Below are 26,016 nucleotides of genomic sequence, written 5' to 3'. Positions count from 1 at the left end.
ATTTTTATGTTTATGTATCATTTATATACAGAATTTACATAATTGAGAAAATTTTATTTTATATTTTGATGCAATTTATTATTTCTTCTAGTTCCTTTTACGTTTTTTTTTCTTTTGTACTTTTTTCATGTTAACATTTTGAAATTTGTTACATTTATATTAAATTTGTTTGTGCGTTCCTTATTTAAATTTTTTAGCTCAACGATTACGGGTTAAATATTGCCTATATTAAGCTATTATATACGAAAACTATTTGTAGGATGTTCTAAAATTATTCATGCGTGTAAATTTGTGTCTGCTTGTATGACATCAGGTATGTATCTCAATTCGAATGCAATTCATTAATGCAGATTTGGAGTAGCAGTGCGTAAGTTCGAATAATGAATGAATTTGAATTATTGTTGAAATCTGTATATATGTATATGTATATGGATAGGTATTTGTATGTGAATATCAGTTAATTTGAGGAAGCTTTATAAATATACTATTTTTAATATGTTCGCAAATAGTTAAGAAATCTCTTTAAAATGTGACAATTCCAAGCAACAATTTTAATATAGTACATATGCGGGAATGTATGTTAAATAGACCTAAATTATACTGAAATGAGAGAAATTGCATGAATTGGTTATTTTCGATATATTAATATATGCTATGTGAGTATTTATTATAAAAAAAAAAAACATTTTATCGACCAATTGTTATTTCCGATTACAAAAATCACCGCAACCACATAGATTGGCAAAGTAGCCAGAAAATTCATTAAATCATTATTGACTATATTAAAAAAAAAATTCACATAAACATACATAATTAATCTTTAACTATATATGTGTTAAATACATGAAATTCATTAATTAATAATTTAATTTTATTTCAATATTAGAGCGCTGAAATTCGAATGAGCGCAGCGTGGTAGAAAACGTCACACACTAGTCAAATCGGCAGGCAGGTCAGTATATGTTTGTCCATGCGACTGCATTTTATTAGGCGAAGGAGCGTATTGGATCGATGTGCCCAATATAAAACCAATATTCCAACGATGAACAAATTCCAAGAAGATGACACAAGAGTTTAAGAGCCAACAGCGAAAAATTTCAACAAAAGTAAAGCTCGATAGAGATTGTTAAAGGTGGAGAGTGCGTGATTAACGATTTTAGTAATGATTTTTATAAGTAAACCTACTTCTGCTAAATTAAACAAAACTTTTACAAAAATTGTTACAATGTTAATATAGTATATAGTACTACATATCGACGGCTGAGCGAAAGGAGGCTTTATCAACGTATTTGTTCCAAACATCTTCTATCGCAATGAATGGTTGAATAATGAAAAAACCTTTTCCAACAACCATCAAATGAGATAGCGCTATCCGAACTGCTAGCATTGATATTGATTGGTACCTTCCACTCAGCATTGCGTTATAAGCTAAATAATTAAAGTTAATTAGGATGTAAAAAGCCTAGTTATGTAAAGAAATTAATTATTTATGACAATTTGTTATTAGGTTAAATGATTGCTTTTGCCTTTAAGGCTGTTATACAAAATAGTAATTATTATTGACCATGTATGAATTTTTAGTGAAATGTTCTAAAGCAAATGTATTATTATTCTTATTTTTTGAGTAAAAAAACTTTAATTTTTGTTTTGCAATTCAGCTAAAATATTGATTTTTATTTATTTGCTTTTTATGCATTTAAAAATTGTGTACAAAATTTGCAATAAAATATAAATTTTATAATTTAAGACTTACATATTTCACATTTAGTATAATGTTTACCTTAAAATATACTACACAATTGTAGAATATCAAATTTAAAAAAATACAAAATTATGATATAAAAATAAACACTAAAAACAAAGATAATCAAATAAAATATAAAATAAAAAACTAATTTAATAAAAAAAAATTTTAAAATAAACATGATAAACATACAATTTTTTTTGTTATATACAAAAAACAAATATAAAGCACCAGAAAAAGATAAAATATAAAAATAAAATTAAATAAATAACTAAAAGTTCAAAATTACAATAAACAAAGACCATTAAAAAAGTTTGAATAAAACATTGAAAACAAAAAATTAAAATAGACAAGCTTTGAAAATTAAAAAAATTAAACAAGTTGTTAAAAAATAAACAAATAATTAAATTTGAAAAATGTTTGAAATTTATAAAAATAAACAAGAATATAATTTAAAAAAAACGACTACAAAATTTGTATGCAAGTATGAAAAGATTTAATTGTAAGGTTGTTAATTAAAAAAAAAAAAAAACAATATTAAAAGAAAATTAAAAACCATTAAAAATAACCTGGAACCCTCTAAACAAATTAAAAACTTTACATGACTTAAAAAATTGAACAGTACCTATATATACTAAAAACAAAACAACCTAAGATAAAAATAAAATATTTTGAAAAAAAAAATAAACAAAATTTAAAACTTATAAACTGTTTAACAAAAAATTTTAAAGGCAAAAAAGGGAACCTAAACAGTTAAAGAAAAATTTAAGAAAACTGGCAAAAGAGTTAACAAACGCAAAACTAACCAAAAAACATTAGAATGAAACAACTTTTGAAAATTTAAAAAGAGTAAAAAAAGAACTTAAAAAAAATACTAAAAAAACACAAAAGGAATAAAGGAGATAAGTAAATACCCAAAAACACAAAAACAAATTTTAAGTCTAAAAAGTCAAAAAAGAAAATGTATAAATAAAAAACCTAAAAAAAGTTTATATTAAAAAAAATATTTAATCTAAATAAAGTGCAAAAAATTAACAAAAGAAATTTATAAAAACAAAAAAAAAAAACCATGTATAGTCTAAAACAAAATTATAAAAAACCAAATACTAACTAAAAAAAATTAAATTAACTATTATTTTCTGTTTGTTTATAGTAAACATTAATAAATAATGATACTAACACTAGTTTTCCATAGCAAAATTTCATAACTAAAACATATTTATTTAACAATTGATTGCATTTTTGTTTTTGAAAATACCTCTACTATTTTTCTTACAAATATATATATTGCTGAAGATTTTTATATTATGCGTAAGTATTTCTATTGCAGGTAATTTTTTGATTGAAATACTTTTTTTTATATAAAAACGCTTATAGCTAAGAAAGTTTGTTTCGTAAAATAATTATGTATGTATTTATAAACACGCCTGGTATAAAATATTCAACTAAGACATAAAAAAAAATATATAAAATTAAAACAGTTTTACGGTAACCAAGAGCGAAAGGATCTAGGCTATGCCTTATGATGGGATAAAAAAATATATATTTATATATACAAGAAAAAACAACACTCATTAACTTCATTACACACATATATATAGTTTGTTTCCCCCTAAAATTCTCTTATATAAATGTATATACATATATATATATGTATGTATACAGGCATGATTGAATGAAGAAGATCAATCGACGCTTCACAAAGGCACAAGTCAACATACAAAACAATTTAAAGACTTATCGATTTTATCCTGCTCTCACACAAACTGCTGATTACCCTTTTTTAAAAGAAAAAAATATTTTAAAAACACGAGAGCGCTAAAACACAACTCTGAAGAAATATGCGCAAGACCTTTTTGTATTTTATGAAAAAAAAAAAATATATATATAAATAAAAAACGATAGGGGAAGTAGGTTGGGCGGTAATGGGAGAGCGGCGAGTATTATCCTCTTTTTTTTCATTTTCACTGTAATTTTTCTATTGATATTAGAGAAAATTTGCAAATTTTACAGATGGTTACTAGGACATGTTTCTGAATTTAACTTCTTTATCAGCTAGCTTCTCGGGAGCTGAATATTGAACTCGAATCTCCCAACATTTTTTTCTAATGAAAAATTCGCCAAAAAAATATTTAAGACATTTACTATAAGAGATTTAGTTTCATGCTACTATTTTTAACAACATTCTGTGATTTGGGTTATATAATTCTTTGTAATGAAATACGAATTGATGCTAATTTTTAAAAACTATAGATTATGTAGAATGAAGTACTACCCAAATAAGCATAATTTAGGTTTTTAGAAGCACAAATTTTTATAAATTTTTTAAAATTTTATAACAATTTAACAATTTTCGCGGAGGATGATCTAGAAATGAGCAGAAACGCACAAAGTAAAAAATAAACATTTTTTTTTTAATTTTGATATTGGTGTGAGCTTTTATATTTAAATTTGTTAAATTGTTGGCTTTCTTTCTTATGCATACATATTGTTTTATTATTTTTTTTTTTCTTTCTGAAAACATTGCGCTCAAGCTTTCCCATTACCTTCCTTACCTAGGCAATTGAAAAAAAAAATGTGTGTAGTCGGAGAAAAATCGTTGAACACAAACTAACCTGGTTGAGCTGTCAAACTAGCAGAATCTTCAATCATTCCTATATTGTTTGAGCGCAATAATTCTTTTCACACAGCTTTTTGCACGCTTTTTGTGGAAGTCAGAGGTCCGCGCTTTTAATTTTTTGTAGATTGAGAGTGCATACTTTCCTATTTTATTCTAGGCTTAACGCAGTCACACTGGTCACAGCTTCGCGCAGGCGATTCAATGATTTATTTAATTATTATTATTATTGATATTATTTATTACATTAAGCTTAAAACTTTTCAAAATTCATTTTTTTTTTTTGCTTGTATGTAATAAATATTTGTAAAAAATGCAAATATTCCACTAATTTAACTATATATGTTTTAATGTATGTATAAAAGTTTGTTCGTTATTTATTAAAAAAAAAATTTTATTAAAATTGAATAATCATGAATTTTAAAGAAATTTACTTTGCAACATTAAACTTAAAAAAAAAATATTTATATATAATTTTTATATATAAAAAACGAGATTACTTTAAATCTTAAACAAATAAAAAAAAAACCAAAAAGTTTAAAGGTGACATTTGCATGTAAGTAAATGCATATGTATGCAAAAAATTGATGAATAATTTATATTTCTTTTTACTTAACAACATATGTTGTTGTTTTTGCGAAATTCACACTTTTCTTAAATTTTTTTTGTTTTAAGTTGTTGCTTTCTTCTTTTTTGTTTAAGAAAATTATTCTATATTAATTTATTGTATTTCAATGAAACCTGGCTTGGCTGTGACACCGACCGCGGCAGCAGCCCTCTGATATGGATGATCTCTGTTTGCCAAACGTCTCTGGTGTTTAAGTGCGTTTACTAAAATACATTCGATATACATATAATCAGTAAAATTATTATGTAAGAGCATATAATTTTTTGTTTGTAACATTTAAATAATAAATATATATTTATTTGTTTGTATATATAATTTTAGGTATGTTGTAATATTTATAATATAAATATATTACACCACATAACATATTATGTATTTATAAAAAAAGCAAAAAAAACATTACAATAAATTATTATAAACACTAACGATACAAAAACTATACATACAAATATTCGTCGCTGTGCGTACAGCAAAAAAAAAAATTTTTTTTTTTTTTTTCATTAAAACATCTCATTTTCATTAAAACAGCTACTAAAATTCTAAATTTCTACATTTCACTGGTTTGATTGCTACTAAGTTTGTAATTTCGGTTCTAAGGCTTTCGAATTTGTTGAAAAATTATTACAGTAGATTCTTAGCAAAAAAGACGCTTCCTACTGCTACATAATATATCTCAATATATGTATAAATGATTTATGAGTTTTCGTTCTTCAAGCTATTCACTTTTGATTCTTGCGAACGTCTGACAATTATGTTTTAATTTTTTCGAGTATTATATACAAATGTACTTTGGAATGAGGCGTTCATGTATGCCCTGACTGTTGTCTATGTTTATTTAGTTGCAAAAAAATGTATTAATTTAATTTTTAAAATTCTCAACATCAACCTATAAGTGATTTCTAATTAACCAAGCTTAATCCTGCTTATATAGAAATATTATAATAACTTTATGGTGATTAATAAATTTTTAACAAAAAACGAAATGGAAATGTACTAATGCCGTGTTGCTCACACAGTATGGATCAGAACGTCTAATATCAGGCATTTTTGCAATGAGATGGGCCTAGAACAGTTTTTCCAATTCCGAAAATGAAAAATGAAAAATTCTAAGAAATTTCTAGTTCTTAAGTGCATCTCTATCTTCTTCAAATTATTATAGATTCTTTAACAAAGTTATAGTGCTCTTGCTCATCTCCAACGTCAAACAAGAAAAAACCATCCACAAAAATGCCTTAAATTTTAAGGAAAAAGCACTGAAATGTATTTGTGTAAACAAAAAAAATAGACAAAAAATACAGTCAAGCCGTTCAGTTGTGTGCAAGAGAATCAGGATTGCGCACAAGTTGGGAACTATCCCTTTTCTCAACTTGAGAACATCATTTTTGCTATAAAAAACAAAAAAAAATCCTATATTTCCGCTACGATCTCAAGTTGACCAAATGTAAAGAAACAATCCTGTTATAAATGCTGAAATATTTTCCAGTGTGAGAAAAACTGGGCCGGTATTACGTGTTACGATCCGTGATCGAAACTCATTTTTTAAATCACAATAGCTTTGAAATGATGCATCCGATTAATGGCATATGCGAACTAGCTACAAATAGTAATCGTTAGATCCATAATTTTTTATAATTTTTAGAAATAGTTTGATAGTTGCATAGTTAGCTTTCGTTTGAGTGGAAATGGTTTTCAGTCACTGATCGTAACACGTAATACATGCCTGTATATATTTTCCTGCAGTGTTTTAAATTTGACCCCACTCAACTCAAATCTCTTAATTTTTAGTAACGATGGGAATGATTTTTCGCCATAGGAATTTCTTCCTCACAACAAAGGAAGCCTGCGTTAAATTGAGCAATATATTTCTATGGCGAAAAAGCAATCCCATTTTCTATAAACTGAGGCAGTTTTTTTTTAACATATAAGTAAATAAGTTCCATTGTCATATATTAATTTTAAAAAGAATCCTTTTCGAGCTTAGCTAATAAAAAAATTAAAGAAAAAGCGGTATACGGTGTGAGCATCACTACTGAGCTAGCGTAATATTAAGCTCCAATACCGATTTTATGGGCAACTAAACATGAGTAAAAAATGTTTTCAATATTTGCTAATTTAGCCCAACTTGCAGAAGGACAAATTATCTTTTTGAATCAGATCTATCAAAACTGTGCGAGTTTAACACCCTCATCTCTGAGTAAGGTACTATAATTTTAATTTCTCTCATTCAATTCAACTTATGTGTATTTGCCGTTATTTATGTATGTACGTATACTGTTTTGTGTAGCAATTAACTTTGACTAGTCATCTTAATTATTTGGACGGATATCGGTGAGCTGTTTGTTCTTTTCTATACAATCTATACTATTTTGATTTTATAAGTAAACTATTTCAGAGCTGTTAAATATTGCAATCAAATTTGTTTGCACTTAAAAAGTACAACAAATATTGCGTCAGATTTTAATCATATGTGGATGTATTTTTACATGATTGCAATAATTAGAACATACAATCACTTCTTAGTTATTGATTTCAATCACGTTTGGCTTACAAACATTCATTGTGCAATCATTGATTGCATAAAATTTACAATATACAATCATATCTATATATATGATTGCAAACACTTTTCCGCTAGAAGCATGGATTGTTATATTGTTAATACAATGTTAATGCAATCAGTCTAAAAAACCCGTAATTCACTCCAATAGTAGTGGGAACGGTAGTCACCGTGGTGATGGAGTACAATCTTCCTTCAGTAGTAACAGTTTTCCGTTAAGAATTCGGTAAATTAGCAAATGAAAACAGACGCTCTACAGCAGCTGATGATGGCAACGGAGCGTTGGAAACTTTGTATTGGAATCTTCCAAATAATTATGCATTACGCTCAAACTAACAAAAGTGGGCGTAATAAATCCAAGTTCCAAATGAATACATATTTGATGATTGCAATCAAAGTATTTGATTGTGCCCATTAGTTAATTGCTTTCAGGCTGATTTCAAACTAAATGCTAACAATCAAGTCGAGTCGAATGCATTCGATAATTGTTAATTGATTGCAGAATATATCTTTAAAATCACGAGCAATCAATAGCATTTGATTGTAATATTTGATATTGTAAATCAAAACGATTGTGAATTTTCACAGCTCTGAATTATTTAGTAGCTATTGAAGTGAAAGATTAAAAAAATCAAGCTAACATTATTTTATATACATCTGCACAGTAAATAAAAAAAACTGTAGCCATACTTAAATTGGAAAAAATGAAAGCTCTATACAAAATTATAATGAAACCCCTCGAACTTAGATTTATGAAACTCTATACAAATAGCTGTTCTGTATAGAACATGCTATTATCTAAAAATTTTAGCACCATTTTGATTCGAACCCTAATAGTTTTATTTTTTATAGTATGTACTATAATATAGTGTAAAAAAGATATAAAAGTCTAGTTCAAAAGATAATATTCTAATAAAAGAAATAACGTATTGTACGCATAATATATGACACTACTATAATAGTCTAAATACTAGTTTTATTTAAATTTTTCCTAAAAATATATTAAAGATAGTAAATTTTAAAAATATACAGATATATCCGCCTCTGCTGCATCACGAAAAATCTATAAAATGGCACTATAGAGAAAAACTTAACGGTAAGTAGAAAATGTACTACTGAAAGTGGTATATTTGTAGCGCTACAGGGAAGAAACAAATAAAATATGGTGAGTTTGTGTAAAACAATTTTGAAATATTTAATGGGATAATAGTTCCATTTGAATAAATTAAATAATGGGTCAGTAAAATGAAAATTATTAAAGAAACAAAAAACAAAAAAAAAAATCTGGTTATCAGAGCCTTTATTAAGTTGTTATTGTTGTTATTTATGTTACATACTATATTACGTTATACGGTGTCAACATTATCAGACATTACCGCGACTAAAATAATTTGTTAAATGAAACTGCAGCGAAAGAAAAATCAGGATTATTCTGAATTTAACCTAGTTGTCTGCCAGAAAAACAATGTTGTTTAGTGATATTTAAACAGAAGAGAAATTGTTGGACTCAAGTTAACGATATGCTGCAAAAACTACAGATTCTCAATCCATCCGATTCATTGGTCATTTCATCAGCGAATAGCTGCTAATATTATCCAAATTCATTGCCTAATTTTAAAAAGAAATGTAAGCTTATGTCGCTCAGTACTTTGTTCTTACGGCCATAATGCTCACTAAGATAGAACAAAAAATTATAATTTTTGTATACCACCTCAAGAAGATGTAAAATAACATTGAAACGCATAGAAGAATATAAGGAAAAATCAGCTTCATTACAACATTCACTCATTACCTGAAGCCGTAATATTGAAACAAATCTCGAAAATGAAAAAAAAATCGAAGCTTCAGCGCCCAAAAAACCTAACCTATCTTGCATATGCAGATCACCTACTAGTTCATTTACTAATGGATACAGATTGAATACTACAGTACTCTTAAACAAAAAAAAAACTGAAAAAGTAACAAAGAAGTCAGAATTTAAGAAAATAAAAATGGTTTTAACTGATATCAGCATAGCTATTGCCCAACAACTAAGGCATGTCTTGGCAAATCGTGTTCGTAACAGTTCAACCTTCGCAGGAGTGCGGGTTCGATCCCAATCCCGGCAGAAAATGCTTTGAAGAGATTTACAAGGTATAAAAGTAGGCTGTATGCAAGACAATCTAGAGATACCAAAAATGTGAGGTGTATGTCCCTACAAAAAATGTAAGCGTGGATCCTCCATCAGAAAAATATATATCCGTTGATGCTAAAGCCTGAAACAATAATCGTTTTGTCAAAAGTATAAGTTAAAACAAAGAAGAACATAGTAAGAGACACCTTGAAGATGACGTTAAACCAGATCTACTTCAAATTCAATAACGATATACACATGAAAACCATCGGAATGGGCAACCCAAGATAAGCTTTACTAATAAGAGGATTCATACAAAACTTAAATGAAAAATATATGAAAGTTATGCAGCTAAACTATGTGAAACCTTCCACGCTACATAGTAAAGTGTTCACAATGGAGAGGGAAGCACTTATATCGTGTGGTTGTAGCGTGCTCCTCCTTCCACATCGAAGATCCTGAGTTCACGCCCTGGCTAAAGCAGCATCAAAATTTTATAAACAAGCTTTTCAATTAGAAGACATTTTGTATTAGCGGGGTCGCCCCTCGGCAGTGATTTAGCAAGCACTCTGAGTGTATTTCTGCCATGAAAAGTTCTCCTTCGCCTTGCAATCCCGCTCGCAATGGGCATAAAACATGTACATCCAGTCCCGCCAATTTGTAGGAAAACTTAAAAGGAGCACGACGCTAGTTCAAAGAGGAGCTCGGCAAAATCTCTTCAAAGGTTGTCGCGCCTTACATGTGTTTATTATTTATTAACTAGAGTCGTGATTAGGATAGATTCCTGTGTAATCTCCGCACTTAAATCTTATTTAGAGCATTACCTTTAATAAAATTATTTAAAAAAAATTGTCAAGTTAAACGGTTTTATTAAAAACAATACTTACATGAAATAATAATAATACTAAAAGCTAGAAAATAATTAGGTAGGTCCTAGGTACTAGTCATCACACTCCTCATCAAACTGGAACGTTCATCAGACAATTAAATAAAATGTGAGGCGTAGCATAACCTGATTAAGGTTCAGTTGGTCTTGCATATGACTATCAATAGACATTTGACGCGTCCAACGCGTTTATTTTATTGTCTGATGAACGCCCTAGATTGACCAGGAGGGTGATGACTAGTACCTAGGACCTACCTAATTATTTTCTAGCTTTTAGTATTATTATTATTTCATGTAAGTACTGTTTCAATAAAACCGTTTAACTTGAAATTTTTTTTAAAATTATTTTATTTTCAAGTTTTTAGTATTTATTTAATTGCCTATTATTTCTCATTCTATTTAGTTCACTTAATGACTCATTATTACAAGGACTCTTTCCTGACAATTTGTTACAATCTAAGTCCTCAATACATAATCCTTCCAAAGAATTTACTCGACTCTGCGCCACGTATGCTTGTCCCTCCTCCAACTCCAAAATATTTTGATGTCACTTCTACCGGACTGTATGCAATATTTGTTCCAAATATGAGCCAATATGTCGCTTTCTATTCTTGCATGTATTTATTATATGTTCCAAATATGAGCAAAATCGGACCACAAATACGATTTTTGTGAATATATCGATCCTTGCGCCACCTAGCGGCGGTTTTTTCATAGGTCGCCTTCTATTCTTGTATATATTATGTGTTTCAAATATGAGCCAAATCGGACCACAAATACGATATTTGTGAATATCTCGATCCTTGCGCCACCTAGTGGCTATTTTTTCATAGGTCGCTTTCTATTCTTGTATGTATTATGTGTTCCAAATATGGGCCAAATAGGATCACAAATACGATTTTTGTGAATATCTCGATCCTTGCGCCACATAGCGGCGATTTTTTTTTTCATAGGTTGCTTTCCATTCTTGTATGCATTATGAGTTCCAAATATGAGCCAAATCAACCACAAGTACGATTTTTGTGAATATCTCGATCCTTGCGCCACCTAGCGACGATTTTTTCTTATTATCGCATTGTCATAGGGTTCTGAACTATATACCAAGTTTTAAGCTTGTAGCTTATCGGGAAGTAACTTAAATTTTAATTACAAAATTCGTTCACAACGGCCGTGCAGCCGTGCAGCCTGTCAAGTCAACCTAAATAAACCCGTTTAAAAAATAACGTTTCATATAAGCAGCACTATTTAGATTAGGTGGGAACCTCTCGGCTTAGCAATATCCCATTAACAGGAGTAACTACTTGTTGAATAATGCTCTACTAAACTGAAGGAAAAAGCTAGTAGAATCATCCGAAGTTTCTGTCAAGATCGTGTTTGTGGATAAGTAAAAATTCATATACTTTACCCAATTGGTTTGCCAATTTGAGTGCTACTATACGGTGTGAAGACTTTCTCTGAACCCATCCGAGAAAAACCCATACTGTATGACACGAAAGTTTTCTATAGAGCACTTATTTACACTTTAATAAAAAGGGATAAAAAAAACGATCATTTCAGTGCAGTCGGCGAAACGCTTCACTTTTAAGACAAATCAGTCAGAGACTGGTAGATGTACTATTGACTTAGGATCGTATTTTAATGGTCTCTTTGGAAGCTCTAGATTTGTTTAGAGTATTTTTCATTAAGCTGTCAGTGGAGATGTCTGATAAAACAGCAAAATTTATTATACTTTTCGATTCAAGAGAAATACGAAGTACTGCGACGCGAAGACAGTGACAGCGAGGAACTGTACTCCTGAAGGAAGTACGGTTGGTAACTTTAAGTATAATAAAGCATATTCTGACGATAAAACCAACCATCGGATTCAAGCGGTTGATAAGCGCAGTACAAAGCTTTATAGCTTTAGAGCTTCCGCAACCTAATGGTCAACTTCACCTACGCGAGGAGAATCCTGTTACAAATATTAACGTATTGTAACGAATTTTACTGCAAATCCTCTTATTTGCAACCTTCTGCTAAGTTCGAATCACTAAACTGTTGAATAAATAACTCCAATACTTAATAATGCAAAATGGCCTTTATTCAAGTACTTTCAAAATAACACTTCTATTGCTCGACAGATGGCGTGCTTAATCGAAACTGACTCTCGCGCCTCTACTGTTGCTGCTTTTATACTGTGCGATTTCCTCGTTGCATCTTCTAAGCGCTTCCAGAATTTACTTAGTTACTGGTATATAATTGAGGGGATGTGTGGAATAATGGTATAAGTCGAGTTACACCGTTTTTCCATAAATCAACTAAATAAAAAGAGCACGATTACATACACATACCATATTAATCTTAGAAAATAATAGCAAAATTTAACAAAGATATTAGCTTCATTTATGGAAAAACGGTATAACTCTCTAATAAAATTTTGCAGTAGTAAAGCATCGAAATGGTATGAAAATATATTCAATGTCGTAGACCAGAAAGAACTCCATTGTTAAAAATAGAAAAAGTTTAAAAATGATAATAGTAAAAAAAAAAAGATAGCTAAAAATAACAAAAGGAAATAACAAAAAGTTATAAGCACATCTAAATAATAGAATATAATGTATTTAACAACGGTTATTCATGTATCTACTAATTTGTTTAATAAAGTATCTCAATCAAAATATTTGATATTCGATCTATGGAATAACGGTATAACTCAAAAAAAAAAAAAGAAATCATCCATTCTCTAATAAAATTATGTATATATAAAATTTGTTACTTTTTCTTATCAAAGAATCATACTATCTAAAATCCTACCAAGTAGGATTATTATAAATTCATTTTTATCTGCATTGTTAAGTTTTTTTCACTTTTCTCAAAAGGTTGATTCTTGAGTTATACCGTTATTTCACACATCACCTCAATTATAACTACATATGCAAGTGTGTAGCTCTCATATGCGCGTGTATTTGTGAGCGACATTTCCGCAATTACAATTGCATACTTTTGGGAGCATCTCAGATAAGATATCTGCATGTGTTTGTGCGTTGCTTCTCCGCTGCGTGTACGTACATATGTGTAGACACAATGATTGATTCGTTTATGTAGATACATAATGATTGATTTATGGATGTGCATACAAGTCACTCTTAGCATCGGCTTAGAGATGACAGTACCCCTTAGTGTTGCTAATATTCGTAACAGTATCATACACATATTTAGCAGGCGAGGTTTTGGCGACCCCAAGTTCCTCATGGAACTAGGGGTTGGGGGCGGGATGGCCTAGAAGGTTTGGTCACATAAATTGTTCCCGAGATGGCCGGGCTAGTACCTTAATGGTGCTTCGTTACCGGAACGTACCGGATCCATATCCGGCAAAGGACCATCAACATCGATAACACTCCCCAAAACCTTCGGGGAGTGTCTTTGTCGTTAATACAAAAACATAAACCCAACTATAAATTTTTCAACAGCTTAAGTCAAATTAAGCTCATTATAAAAAAAAAAGAGGAATAATCATAATAATATTTTTCATAACTAGAATATACTCATATGTTTTCTTTTAGATACTTAAAATACTTGTTTAGAATAGAAATAAATATAAATACTAATACCTTATCTTTATTAACCTATTTATATAAAAATATTGATAAAAAATAATTTTCGGCTAATTAGAAATCACTTATTAGTATTTGGGAGTAGTAAAATGTATTGATTTAACAATACGTAGACAAGTTCGAAAATCTACTAAACTCTTTAAATAAATTCTTAACAATTTACTGTTTGAGTATTTGAGGTTGTGATCGGAAATTCTGCTATTTCTGAGTCTAATCTCTTAGAAAAGTGTTTTGTGTAGACTGATTGAAATACATGACGGTATTTATATTTTAAACTGTACTTATTGCAGTCTGTATATATGTATATGCTGCATATGTATGTGAGTCCCTGCCTAAAGAAAAAGAACAACAAAGCACAAATTCTCAACTAAGCTAAAAATCGCATTTTGATAATTCGTCCATTTTGTACATAATGCATTATGTAAATGTATTGTAAAATTAACAAACAAATTTTTTAAACCTAATTTAAGTATATCCTGAATTTTATTGATTTTATTTATACCTATAGCATAAATATTTTCTTTTGTGCATTTATATTGCTTATAATTTTTCTTTTTTTTTTTTACTTCGCTTAATTGACGTGGAGAAAATAAATTACATTACAAATGTTTGAAGAAAAAGGACTTTATATATTGATAAATAATTCAAAAGACGGAGCCGGCATGCAAATATCGACCAACTGCTTGTAGCAAAACAACAAAATATATTTATTTTGCGCGTTCGCGAATGTTCATTCAAATGTTGACGAATTACCGAGTAGATATGTATGTACATAAGTTGGTTGGTCATATTTATGTATGTAGGTAATATATATTAAAAAAGAAGGAAATATAAAAAAACGTTATTATTTATGGTAAATAATATGAAATTTTTAAAAATTATTTAAAACTCATTGTTACGATTTTTAAGTGGTATTTATAATTTTTAATAAAGCGTTTAAAGTTAGTTGAAAGCTCTCAATTTTTTTTTTTGCAATTGTATTTAGTACAAAAAGCAAATGGATTGCATGAATTCTGTTATTAAAATTTTGAGCGCATGTTATTTGCTGTGGTTACTGTTTGCGAGCGTTGTTATATATAAATTATTTTTGGAAAAGGTTAGATAAATAAGCGATTGCACTGATGGTTTTATTTTTAAAGCTATACAAATTACAAACAAATCAAAAAAAAAAAAAAATGCAACTCGACAAGTGACAATGTGGCAAAAAAATTATGGTGTAGAATTTGCGAAAAATATCTTAACTGAACAATCGGTTGTAGGGGACATATGCTATATATATGGCCGATCTCTTCGAAATTTTCAGACTAGCTGTTAAAATGGGGCAGAAATTTAAGAAAGTTTCTTATCTCAACGATCGGTTGTTGCTCCCCGAAAGCTTTGGGGAGTGTTATCGATCCGGTACGCTCCGGTAACACAGCACCATTAAGGTGCTAGCCCTACCATCTCGGGAACGGGATATACATATACTATATATACCAGCGATCTATACAATTTTTTTCGATGATAGTTGGAGCCTCTAGCTATTAAAGTGGGGCAGTAATATCGAAAAGCTTCTTATCTGAACAAACGGTTGTGGGGGATATTGCTATATATACGACCGGTCTCATTCATTTTTTCAGGCAACAACAGTATGTACAATATACGACAACATATGGTGAAGTTTGAAGCTTTAATCTGATTAATTGAGGAAATATCACAAAAATCACCTTTTTTGAAAAATGCTACAGTGGCCCGATCCGGCCAGTTCCGACAAATGTCTGATCGGACACCTAAATATACCCGCTCACCAAATTTTATCAAAATATCTCAAAACTTGAGGGACTAGTCTGCATACAAACAAACAGACGGACAGACGGGCATTGCTAAATCAACTCAGCTCTTCATCCTGATTATTTCGGTATACTTACTGGTGAGTATATCTTCTTTCCTTTAAGTACTTACTATTTTGAGATTCAAAAAAAATTAATATACCATTTCATTTTCATGAAAGGTATAAAAAATAATCCATATACATATATTGTTTTGTTAGACATGAAATAAGGACATTTTTTTTAGTTATCTTTTCATAGATAAGTCTATATTTCTTTCACAGTGCTTCCAAAATTTTTCTTCGATATAAAATATGTCCCATATTAGTAGAAAAGTGTATGTTCTAATTAAATTTTTTCTCAAATACAATGTGTGTCCCTCAAAGTCACCTTTCATTCTTGTCGAGTTGCATTTCTAAAATTATTACCTATAAATATATAAAATGGCACCTAAATGACCAGCAAACAAATAAAAATATTGCAATAAATGCACAAAAATATGTGCGCTTAGTAAAAAGAAATACATATAAATAAACAATATATGGCAAACGAAACAACAAAAAGGTAATATATAATTAACAAAAAAAAAAAACATGTTTCAAATATGCAAAACAAATCTTAAGTATTATTATAATATATAAAAGAAACAAGTAATAAAACAAGAATAACAAAACCTAAAATACTGAGTGTACAAAATATATAAAAAAATAAGGACGGGTATATTTACTTTCTAACAGGCATAATGGTTTATCTGCTAAATATAAATTATTTAGATCTCAACTATCCATGTGGAAACTTAATATTTTTTAATTGAAATTTGTTTAAACCAGAATAACTAAAGGAATTGTTGTTTCTTACGAAGTGTTTTTTTTTCTTTTTCAATAAATTATTTTAGGATAGCCATATCATTCACGAATTAAAAATTAGGACCGACGAGGCTCTTTTTGGGGGATTCTCTTTTTGCCTATACCAAATATTATTTGTAAAGATACTTTTTTAAATACTTTCAGTAAATTAATCTCATGCATTATGCAATGTATTTTGAAGATATGTTTTTGATGCATCTATATAGAGTTGGGATTCTACCGGGTATTTACCATTTTTATGGGTAAATACCAGGAAAATACTCGTAATATTCCTTTTTTGTATCTCTTTTTGGGTATTTAAAAATCATTTGAATCGAGGCTGCTTGGAATTACAATTCAGCAATTAAATGTATACATCATTTGAAATTAAACAAATTTCGGTTTGATTTTAAACAAACAACCCAGCAAACACTCGGAGTCAACAATTAGTCTGAAAGGAGTCCAAACTTTGGATCGTTTGCACTCGTTATGAACTCATTTGGGAGCCTGAAGCAAATTGTATATGCTCATATTTTGCCCATAACATAAGTCTTATACAGGCCTGCTTCCCATATCATATATGAGCATTATTGGCGTCATATACTGCTAATTTTGAGTCTTTTAATGACACTACTTCAGGGCTTTTAGGAAGAATTTTTGACATATATCCGAAGCGGAAAACATAGGGGAGAAAATTGTTGTGATAAAACTACTATGAGGATAATATAGAAATGAAATAAGCATTAGTTGAATTAATTATTTATTTAGAATAAATTGTCACAGAAAAATTTCTGATTTTTTTTTTCGGAGCTGCCTAGTTTACTGATTTTAATACTTTTCGTTTGTTCATAATTTCATCAAACTGGAGTCATAAAAGGCCCTAAGATGAAAGCATCTTTGAAGCTGATATTTTTCAGACCCATACTGAACTCCAGAACTGTAAGAGAATGTTTATATGGTACACATATTTACGCAAACAAAGCTACCCCTCAAACATGCTCACATCGTTCATAATTTAACAATCCGAAACGAGTCCGAAATAAGTGGGCAATGTAGGAATCAGAAAAGCGTCGAAACGCGTAGGAGGGTAAAAGAGAATTATATTTTTGGCTTTTATTTAACGGCCTAAAAGCTCCTAACCTAGCATGCAAAAATTATCATTCATCGACTATTTATGTTCGTCACAGCGAGTTTGGAACAAATTTTGAAACTTTGTTGCGACAATTTTTCATTTTAATGAAAAATGAATTACATTTGTACATTATTGTTACCCTTGCTATTCTTTTTTTTTTTTAAGCATCGACGTTTTTCCGCACATGGACGCTTCTCGAAATTTTTAATGTGACCGCAAAGATGCCACGGTGTGTCGAACTATATATGATATAAATAGGCCATATAGGAGTCAGATAATCAGAGTTTATTAGAGTTAAAAATGACGCCGTAGAGTTCCAGTAGAGTATAATATGAGCTGTTTAAACGCCTTTTAAGACTTATGTCGGACTCTTATGTAGGCTCAAATGATATACGTTAATAGGCTCATATAGGACGACCATTGCAAGCAGGAAATACCCCCCAAATGAGCAAATACCGACTGTAAACGCTCTAATTTAGATATTTTTCCGACTCTTTTTTGTCTTAAAATGTTTACTGGGTAAACTTAAATTTTTGCAAAGGCATGCATTATTGGATAAATATTTTTGAAAAACGCTGGATTACAGATTACAACTAATTCAACCGATAGCGTAATGGATGACTATCCACCAATATAGGACAAATTGGGTACATTTTGGATTGAATGTGTGTGTTTGTTTCCCATATTTTCCAAAAGATTATTTTTACCCTTCTTTTGGGTAAATATTTGGGTATTTACCCATTTTTACCATATATAACCAATTTACCGGGTATTTAGCATTTGGGTATTTACCCCTTTCCCATCACTATGCATATATCGTTGTAGAACATAACGGTATATATTTCCCTTTCTCTATTTCAACTCATAAATTATTAAAACTAGTCTAACTGATTTTGTAAATCTCCTGTTACCTTAAAATATTATTATCACTATATTAAATTAATTAAGTAGCTTTCGTGTTGTATGTTCTTGTAAATATTATGCTTGTAAATATGTATATAAGTAGTATGTATATGATAATTGTATGTTTGTATTTGGTAAGTTGTTGCTAGCGTTTCCAGAAAGTAGCCTATATTTTTTTCCTTTTATTATTATTTGTATTAAGTGTTAACTATTGTTGTTGCTACACTTATGTAAGTATGTATGCCTAAATAACTATATGATGTTTTAATTGTTGTAAATGTAATTTGCAGTTTAATAAAATTTCTAAATGCCTATATGTTATTATCAATTATTAATATATGTAGCAATTTGTAAATATTGCTTAGCTCTCAAAATTGTTTCTTTTCCCTCTAAACAACAAAAGCAAAAAACTATAAAAAAAAATATTTTGTTTTGTTTTAGTCAAGACACAAAACATAGTTATAGTCAAATAAAAAAAAATAATAGCAAAAAAAAACAAACTTTTAAAAAGTTGTAAACTGCAAATTCGATTAATCAATGAATGAATTAATTAATAATTGAATAGAATAAGTAAGTTGAAATACGAATATTTAGATTAGATTTAAAAATATTTATCTAGCAAACAACCCACCGCTATGATCTGCATATTCCGCCAGCAAAGGATTACCAGCAGCAGCGAGTGCAGCATAATTCGCATAATCGCCATAAGGAGCAAAAATCATTCCATGTGTAGGAGTCTCAAATGTGGGTGCAGCTTGACCTGATAATATGCTCGCCGCTGTTGTGGGTACAGTCATACGTTGTGATAGTATCAATGGAGCGCCCAATGTGGTGGCTTGTGGTGCGCGTATTTGTTGTGCCAGACCAGGTAAAGCCGGCGTCAATAGACGGGTGTCAGCCGTTGCAGCAATTACACGGCGCCATTCCTCCTCACATGCTATATATATTTTATAGAAGCAGAAAAAAGATAAAAGAAGAAAAAAAAAGAAATTTTAGTATTAAAACTATTACTTTGTTATAATGCTTACTTAAAAAATTAAAAGCTATATAAAATAATGTATACCAGCACCGTCCAGCTGTGCAAAACATAATAAGATTTAATAATATACTACTTATACTACTTATAATATATTTTATAACATAGGTCCTGGTTAAACAAACTTCTGGTAACACTACGGACTCATTCAGTGTTAAAAAAATAGCACTGACTAAATCTAAAAAAATGAACATGATTAGAGTAATAAAAATTAAGCATCTTTAATAAGCTCGAATGTTGAAAATGCCTAAGCATTATCTAAAAAAAAGCATAGTGTATTCCAACATTTGTTATCTGAACCTATAACTTACTTGGAACCAAATAAATTTGAAATTTTTTCTAGAAACCTGATATTTCATAGATACGCATTTATCCTAACGTTTGATGCATAAGAACATCAATTCATACATGATTTCCATTCCGTAAAAAATGTTCATGTTCCTCAACATAATGATGCATCCAGTGTGTATATTTTCTCCTATACTAATAAAAATCCCACAGAGAATAAACTGAGCCTATTTTAAAACCAGTAAAGATATTGAGCAAAAGAAAATACGTTAAATTTAAACCCACGATGATACACTTTTTTGACGCCTATATTTCACACATTTCAAGTTTACCAATGGTTCACATTTGTAGAATATCTCCAAAACGTGTTGAGATATCTAAACAAAGTATTATGTCAAAACGTGTGAGGCTTCTCATAGTTCACTTTAGGCGCTAATCCCCACATTCCTAATATTATCTCGAAGTAGTTCCAATTTTCTTTAAGTATATCCTAAAAGCTACTCTAAATTATTTAAAATTATAATAATCCTTAGGATTGGGGTCTAATAACTGATAGGTGTTTTTGTCAGCCTAATTCTTAGATTGTCAGCAAGTTTTCTAAAACACGGGTCTAAGAAAGATGAGTATGCTTACACGAAATTATTTGAAATCTGCGTCATTATTTTTAATACGAGTTTTCCCATCAATTATCTCGACACCTGCGCCATCTACTTTCTTACTGATTTCGCCTATTCATCGTGTCTTCCCCCAACAGGCTAGGTGTTAGAATATGCCTGCAGTAGGTGTACCGGTCGTAAAAGACGACTAAAATGCCATGGCTATCCAATTCAGAATTGTGTATTGATCGAAAGAGGGCGCTGTGCAACACTTGCTAGTTAAAACTGTATATCATTGTATACTTGCATACAAGTCTTATCTCAAAAGCGAGAAGAGTTCACTTTTAAAAAAGTTGGCAATAAAGCATTCTCTTGGGAGCTATGCTGCTTCTTCTGCTCTCGAAGTTGATAATGAAACATTCTTTTAGGAGTAATGCAGTTTCTTCGTTCTTTAAGTTGGCAAAAAGGTTTTCCCTTGGTTTCTGGCCGGTTATCAGTCTCCATTGCTACACCGGTTGTCAGAAAAGGTTGTTCACATCACTTAATTGTGCAATTATATCATGTAGCTGATTGGTATTAAGTGTTAGGTGTAGTAAGTGGTTGAGCAGCTACCATAATGCGATCCACTGAATGTAGCCTTTGCCTAACCAAGGACCAGCGCATGATGCAGCGTGCAATTTGGGAGTTTCCAGTGTATGTGATGGAACTTACGGTGGAATTTCTGTGCAACCGGAAGCCATTACCCATAAAAGGGAACAGGTTTTCGATCGGCCCATATCTTACCAAGGTAAGACATTGTGATTGTACACCCGATGAAGTGTTTTGGCAAGAACATGGAGCCTTCGTTGGGGCGTTGGTCTACCTAGTTAGATCCATTGTGTGTTCGACACAGTGAGGTTGGGCCACATGATGACAGGTACAGACGTTATGCGAATAATATTTATTATTCATCATGTCTATAGTTCAATGAACGTGTTTTTTTTTTATACTCAGCTGAGCAGAGCTCAGAGAGTATACTAATTTTGTTCACATAACGGTAATCCGTAACGGCATAAACTAATCGAGATAGATATAGACTTCTATATATCAAAATGATCTGGTCGAAAAAAGAAATTATTTAGCCATGTCCGTCCGTTCGTCCGTCCGTAAACACGATAACTTGAGTAAATCTTGAGGTATCTTGATGAAATTTGGTATGTAGATTCCTGGGCACTTATCTCAGATCGCTATTTAAAATGAACGAAATCGAACTATAATCACGCCCACTTTTTCGATATCGAAAATTTTTAAACACCGAAAAAGTGCTATAATTAGGTGGGTTGAACTTATGACGCAGAATAGAAAATTAGTAAAATTTTGAAGAGTGGGCGTGGCACCGCCCACTTTTAAAGAAGGTAATTTAAAAGTTTAGTAAGCTGTAATTTGGCAGTCGTTGAAGATATCATGATGAAATTTGGCATGAACGTTACTATTATTCCTATATGTGTGCTAAATAAAAATTAGCAAAATCGGATGACGAACACGCCCACTTTAAAAAAAAAAATTTTTAAGTCGAATTTTAACAAAAAATTTAATATATTTACAGTATATAAGTAAATTATGTCAACATACAACTCTAGTAATAACATAGTGCGACAATATACAAAAATAAAAGAAAATTTCAAAATCGGCGTGGCTCCGCCCTTTTTCATTTAATTTGTCTAGAATACTTTTAATGCCATAAGTCGAACAAAAATTTACTAATCCTTGTGAAATTTGGTGGGGGCATAGATTCTATGGCGATAACTGTTTTCTGTGAAAATGGGCGAAAACGGTTGAAGCCACGCCCAGTGTTTATACACAGTCGACCGTTTGTCCTTCCGCTCGGCTGTTAACACGATAACTTGCGCAAAAAAACGATATATCTTAACTAAACTTAGTTCACGTACTTATCTGAGGTCACTTTATCTTGGTATAAAAATGGCCGAAATCCGACTATGACCATTTTTCGATATCGAAAATTACGAAAAATTAAAACAATGCCATAATTCTATACCAAATATGAAAAAAGGGATAAAACATGGTAATTGGATTGGTTTATTGACGCAAAATATAACTTTAGAAAAAAACTTGGTAAAATGGGTGTGACACCTTACCATATTAAGTAGAATAAAATGAAAAATTTCTGCAGGGCGAAATCAAAAGCCCTTGGAATCTTGGCAGGAATACTGTTCGTGGTATTATATATATAAAAAAATTAGCTGTACCCGACAGTTGATGTTCTGGGTCACCATGGTCCACATTTTGGTCGATATTTCGAAAACGCCTTCACATATACAACTAAGGGCCACTCCCTTTTAAACCCTCGGTAATACCTTTAATTTTATACCCATATCGTACAAACACATTCCAGAGTTACCCCTGGTCCACCTTTATAACTCGAAAAGGCGTCCACCTATAGAACTAAGGCCCACTCCCTTTTAAATAATCATTAACACCTTTCATTTGATACCCATATCGTACAAAGACATTCTAGAGTCACCCTGGTCAGCTTTATGGCGATATCTCTAAAAGGTGTCCACCTATAGAACTATGGCCCACTCCCTTTTAAAATACTCTTTACTACCTTCCATTTGGTACACATGTCATACAAACACATTCCAGGGTTACCCTAGGTTCATTTTCCTACATGGCGATTTTCCCTTATTTTGTCTCCAAAGCTCTCAGCTGAGTATGTAATGTTCGGTTACACCCGAACTTAGCCTTCCTTACTTGTTTTTTACTATATATGTAGCACTTTCAGTGCCTTCTGAACTAATTTGAAACTTTCAGGTTTCTAGGTTACAATGAAGTTACTTAAAGATCTATCGCAATGATTCCCTAAATTGAAAGTAGACAGGAAAGCGATGTCACGTAATGGAAGTCAAAAATTATAATTAATGAAAAGGTACCTGCAGTGAATACGACGTGTATATATGTAAACCTTTAGATTAATAAATAATAACAAAAATAAATATATAATACATAGCTTATATAATAAACCTAACCAATATTTGTCTTAATATTATAACTAAAATTATGATTAAGTATATGTGTTTTAGGGAGATGATAGCGGTTGGAATCAATTTTGTCGTGTTATTTTTTACATTTTTATATTTGGGCATCAGCACCAGTAGTTATTGTTATTCAAATTTTAATAAATAGAAACAATATTAAATGAAACTAAAAATTATTATTTAAAGGGAGAGAGAGTCAGTGTTACATACCTGGAATAGCATTTTTCGCAGACGTATCCCTATAAGTGCCATTAATAATAGCTAATTCCATAAGTTGACGTTTTTTAAGTTCATCTTCGCCCTCGGCTTGCTGTTAGTACAAACATTAATGTTGTTGTGAATTTGTTTAATACACAAAAGAAAATTACTTGATTAATTCAGTATTAAAAACAAAAATTTAAATTAAATTTATATAATTCCAAAAATATTGTTCATCAATATTAACGGGTTTGTTATGCGATTTGAAAATTATGTATGTAAATATGATATTCCAATACAAAAACAATTATTTTGATTAATCAGATTATTAAAAAGAGAGCACGCGCACGCAGTTAGCAGAGAATTACAAAAAAAATAATAAACTCATACACAAAAGTTGTGGGTTTTGATTTCCGTAATTCTCTTGGTTATATTATTAAAACATCATTTTAGTTAAATTAATATAATTTTGTTTTTTTGTTTTAATTTGTAGGCACGCGTTTATGTGTAGGGTTGTTTTGGTTTTAATAAATATTTAAAAATGTAAATTATTTGGCAATTTTATTTTACTTTTTTATTCGCAATACAACTCTGTTGTTTTTTTTTTTTTTGTTGCTAATAATCATAACATATTGCGCATACCCTATTAATAAGATTCATGTATTTAGCTAACTTCATCATGCAAATGAATCAATACTCACCGGTACGAGTAGCTTTTGCACTTCAGCAACGGCTTGTGCTAGTTTGACTTTGGCACGATTCTCTGTGTCTTCTACAGTGATTAAAACATGTAAATCATCGGTTAGATGTTCCCAATTGGGTTTACCACGATTTGCGTCCTCCTGCAAGAAATATTACCAAAGTTCTTGATAAAGAAATTGAGTTCATGTAGCATTTAAAAAGAATTCGACTCATAGTTTTTAGCATAAAAAAGTTCCTTTGTTATTAGGAACAGCGCCAAAGAGAAATATATTTGTTTTTGGGGAGACTAAAAAATGTGGGCAGTAATTTTCCGGTTTGGAGTCTGGTACGCTCCGATGCCTAGCCCTTTCGGGAGTGCGTGGTATCCATACAACTTATAAAATAAAGTACCTAAATACGTATGTATTTAATGTAATAACTCCGCAAGTAAAGTTTCGATTTGAATATGATTTTTGCATTTCTAAGCTAAGCTTTTGGGATGTATATACAGTGTACTCTCTCTTAAACGGACACCTAAGAGACTGCCAAATTTGTCCGCTTATGAGAGGTGTCCGCTTATGAGAAAAGTATTATTGATGAATGTTTAAACAGTTTTATTTCCAAAACAATAATATTAATACATACAAATAAGACTGAGTTAGGAGGTTCATAAAGCTTTGTTCATAAATTAAAGAATAAAGTTTTGTGTACAAAATATTTAAAATAATTTAAAAAAGTCAGAAATTTTCACTTGGCGAGTTTTTCCTTTAATTTCAATATCTTGAAGATGTAGTTGAATATCAGTTAGCAGTTCAACACCCCTAAGGTCGCTGTGATTTAAAGAAAAATCCTTTAGTTTTTTTATAGCTAAGTAAGCCTTTTTATAAAAAGAAATATTGTCAGCAATATCATTTTCTATTACATCTTCAGATGAGAAGGCCAGCGATTCTTGGAAAACAGGTAACATTTCAGTATTGATATTTTCCACGTCTTCAACATTTATAGAGATTTCATTATCTAAATTAATATAGTCCTCCACATCAATTTGGATTTCGCTCTGAACTCGATTAATAACTCTAGAGAACTGGGCAAGTGCTCAGCTTCTGCAGTCCACCCGCTTTCATCATTGGGCAAATCGGTTTTCACAAACCCAGCTTTAATAAAACAATTTTGTATTGTCTGCGGACTCACTTGTTCCCACGCCTTGTGTATAAAATAAACATCTAACAAATTTGTTGATTTTGATAATTCCATAGCAGAATTTGAATCTTCCATCCGTACCAAAATATGTTTTAAAAATAACGATTTGTACATAAATTTAAAGTTTTTTATAACACCGTGATCAAGCGGGTGACA

General features: G+C 30.5%; 1 protein-coding gene across 9 annotated transcripts in view; it reads right to left on the bottom strand.

Annotated features, from left to right (window-relative positions):
* Nucleotides 1–26,016, bottom strand: part of how (protein held out wings) — a 274,412-nt gene that overhangs the window by 15,932 nt on the left and 232,464 nt on the right. For 6 of the 9 annotated variants that reach the window (XM_067761261.1, XM_067761258.1, XM_067761257.1 and 3 more), the window contains exons 5-7: nt 24,681–24,821; nt 23,992–24,091; nt 19,458–19,763 (exon numbers count right to left, since the gene is read on the bottom strand). In XM_067761261.1, the coding sequence (XP_067617362.1) occupies nt 19,458–19,763; nt 23,992–24,091; nt 24,681–24,821 (547 nt within the window). Of the gene's footprint in view, nt 1–1,634; nt 8,685–10,805; nt 14,818–19,457; nt 19,764–23,991; nt 24,092–24,680; nt 24,822–26,016 lie in introns of those variants that run through there. The other 3 variants (XM_067761262.1, XM_067761265.1, XM_067761264.1) reach the window with 3 other exon arrangements.

The sequence above is a fragment of the Eurosta solidaginis genome, chromosome 1 (genome assembly GCF_040869045.1).
Source record: "Eurosta solidaginis isolate ZX-2024a chromosome 1, ASM4086904v1, whole genome shotgun sequence".
NCBI lineage: Eukaryota > Metazoa > Arthropoda > Insecta > Diptera > Tephritidae > Eurosta > Eurosta solidaginis.
The sequence above is the reverse complement of the archived record's forward strand: the minus strand, read 5'-3'. Positions and strand labels throughout refer to the sequence as shown.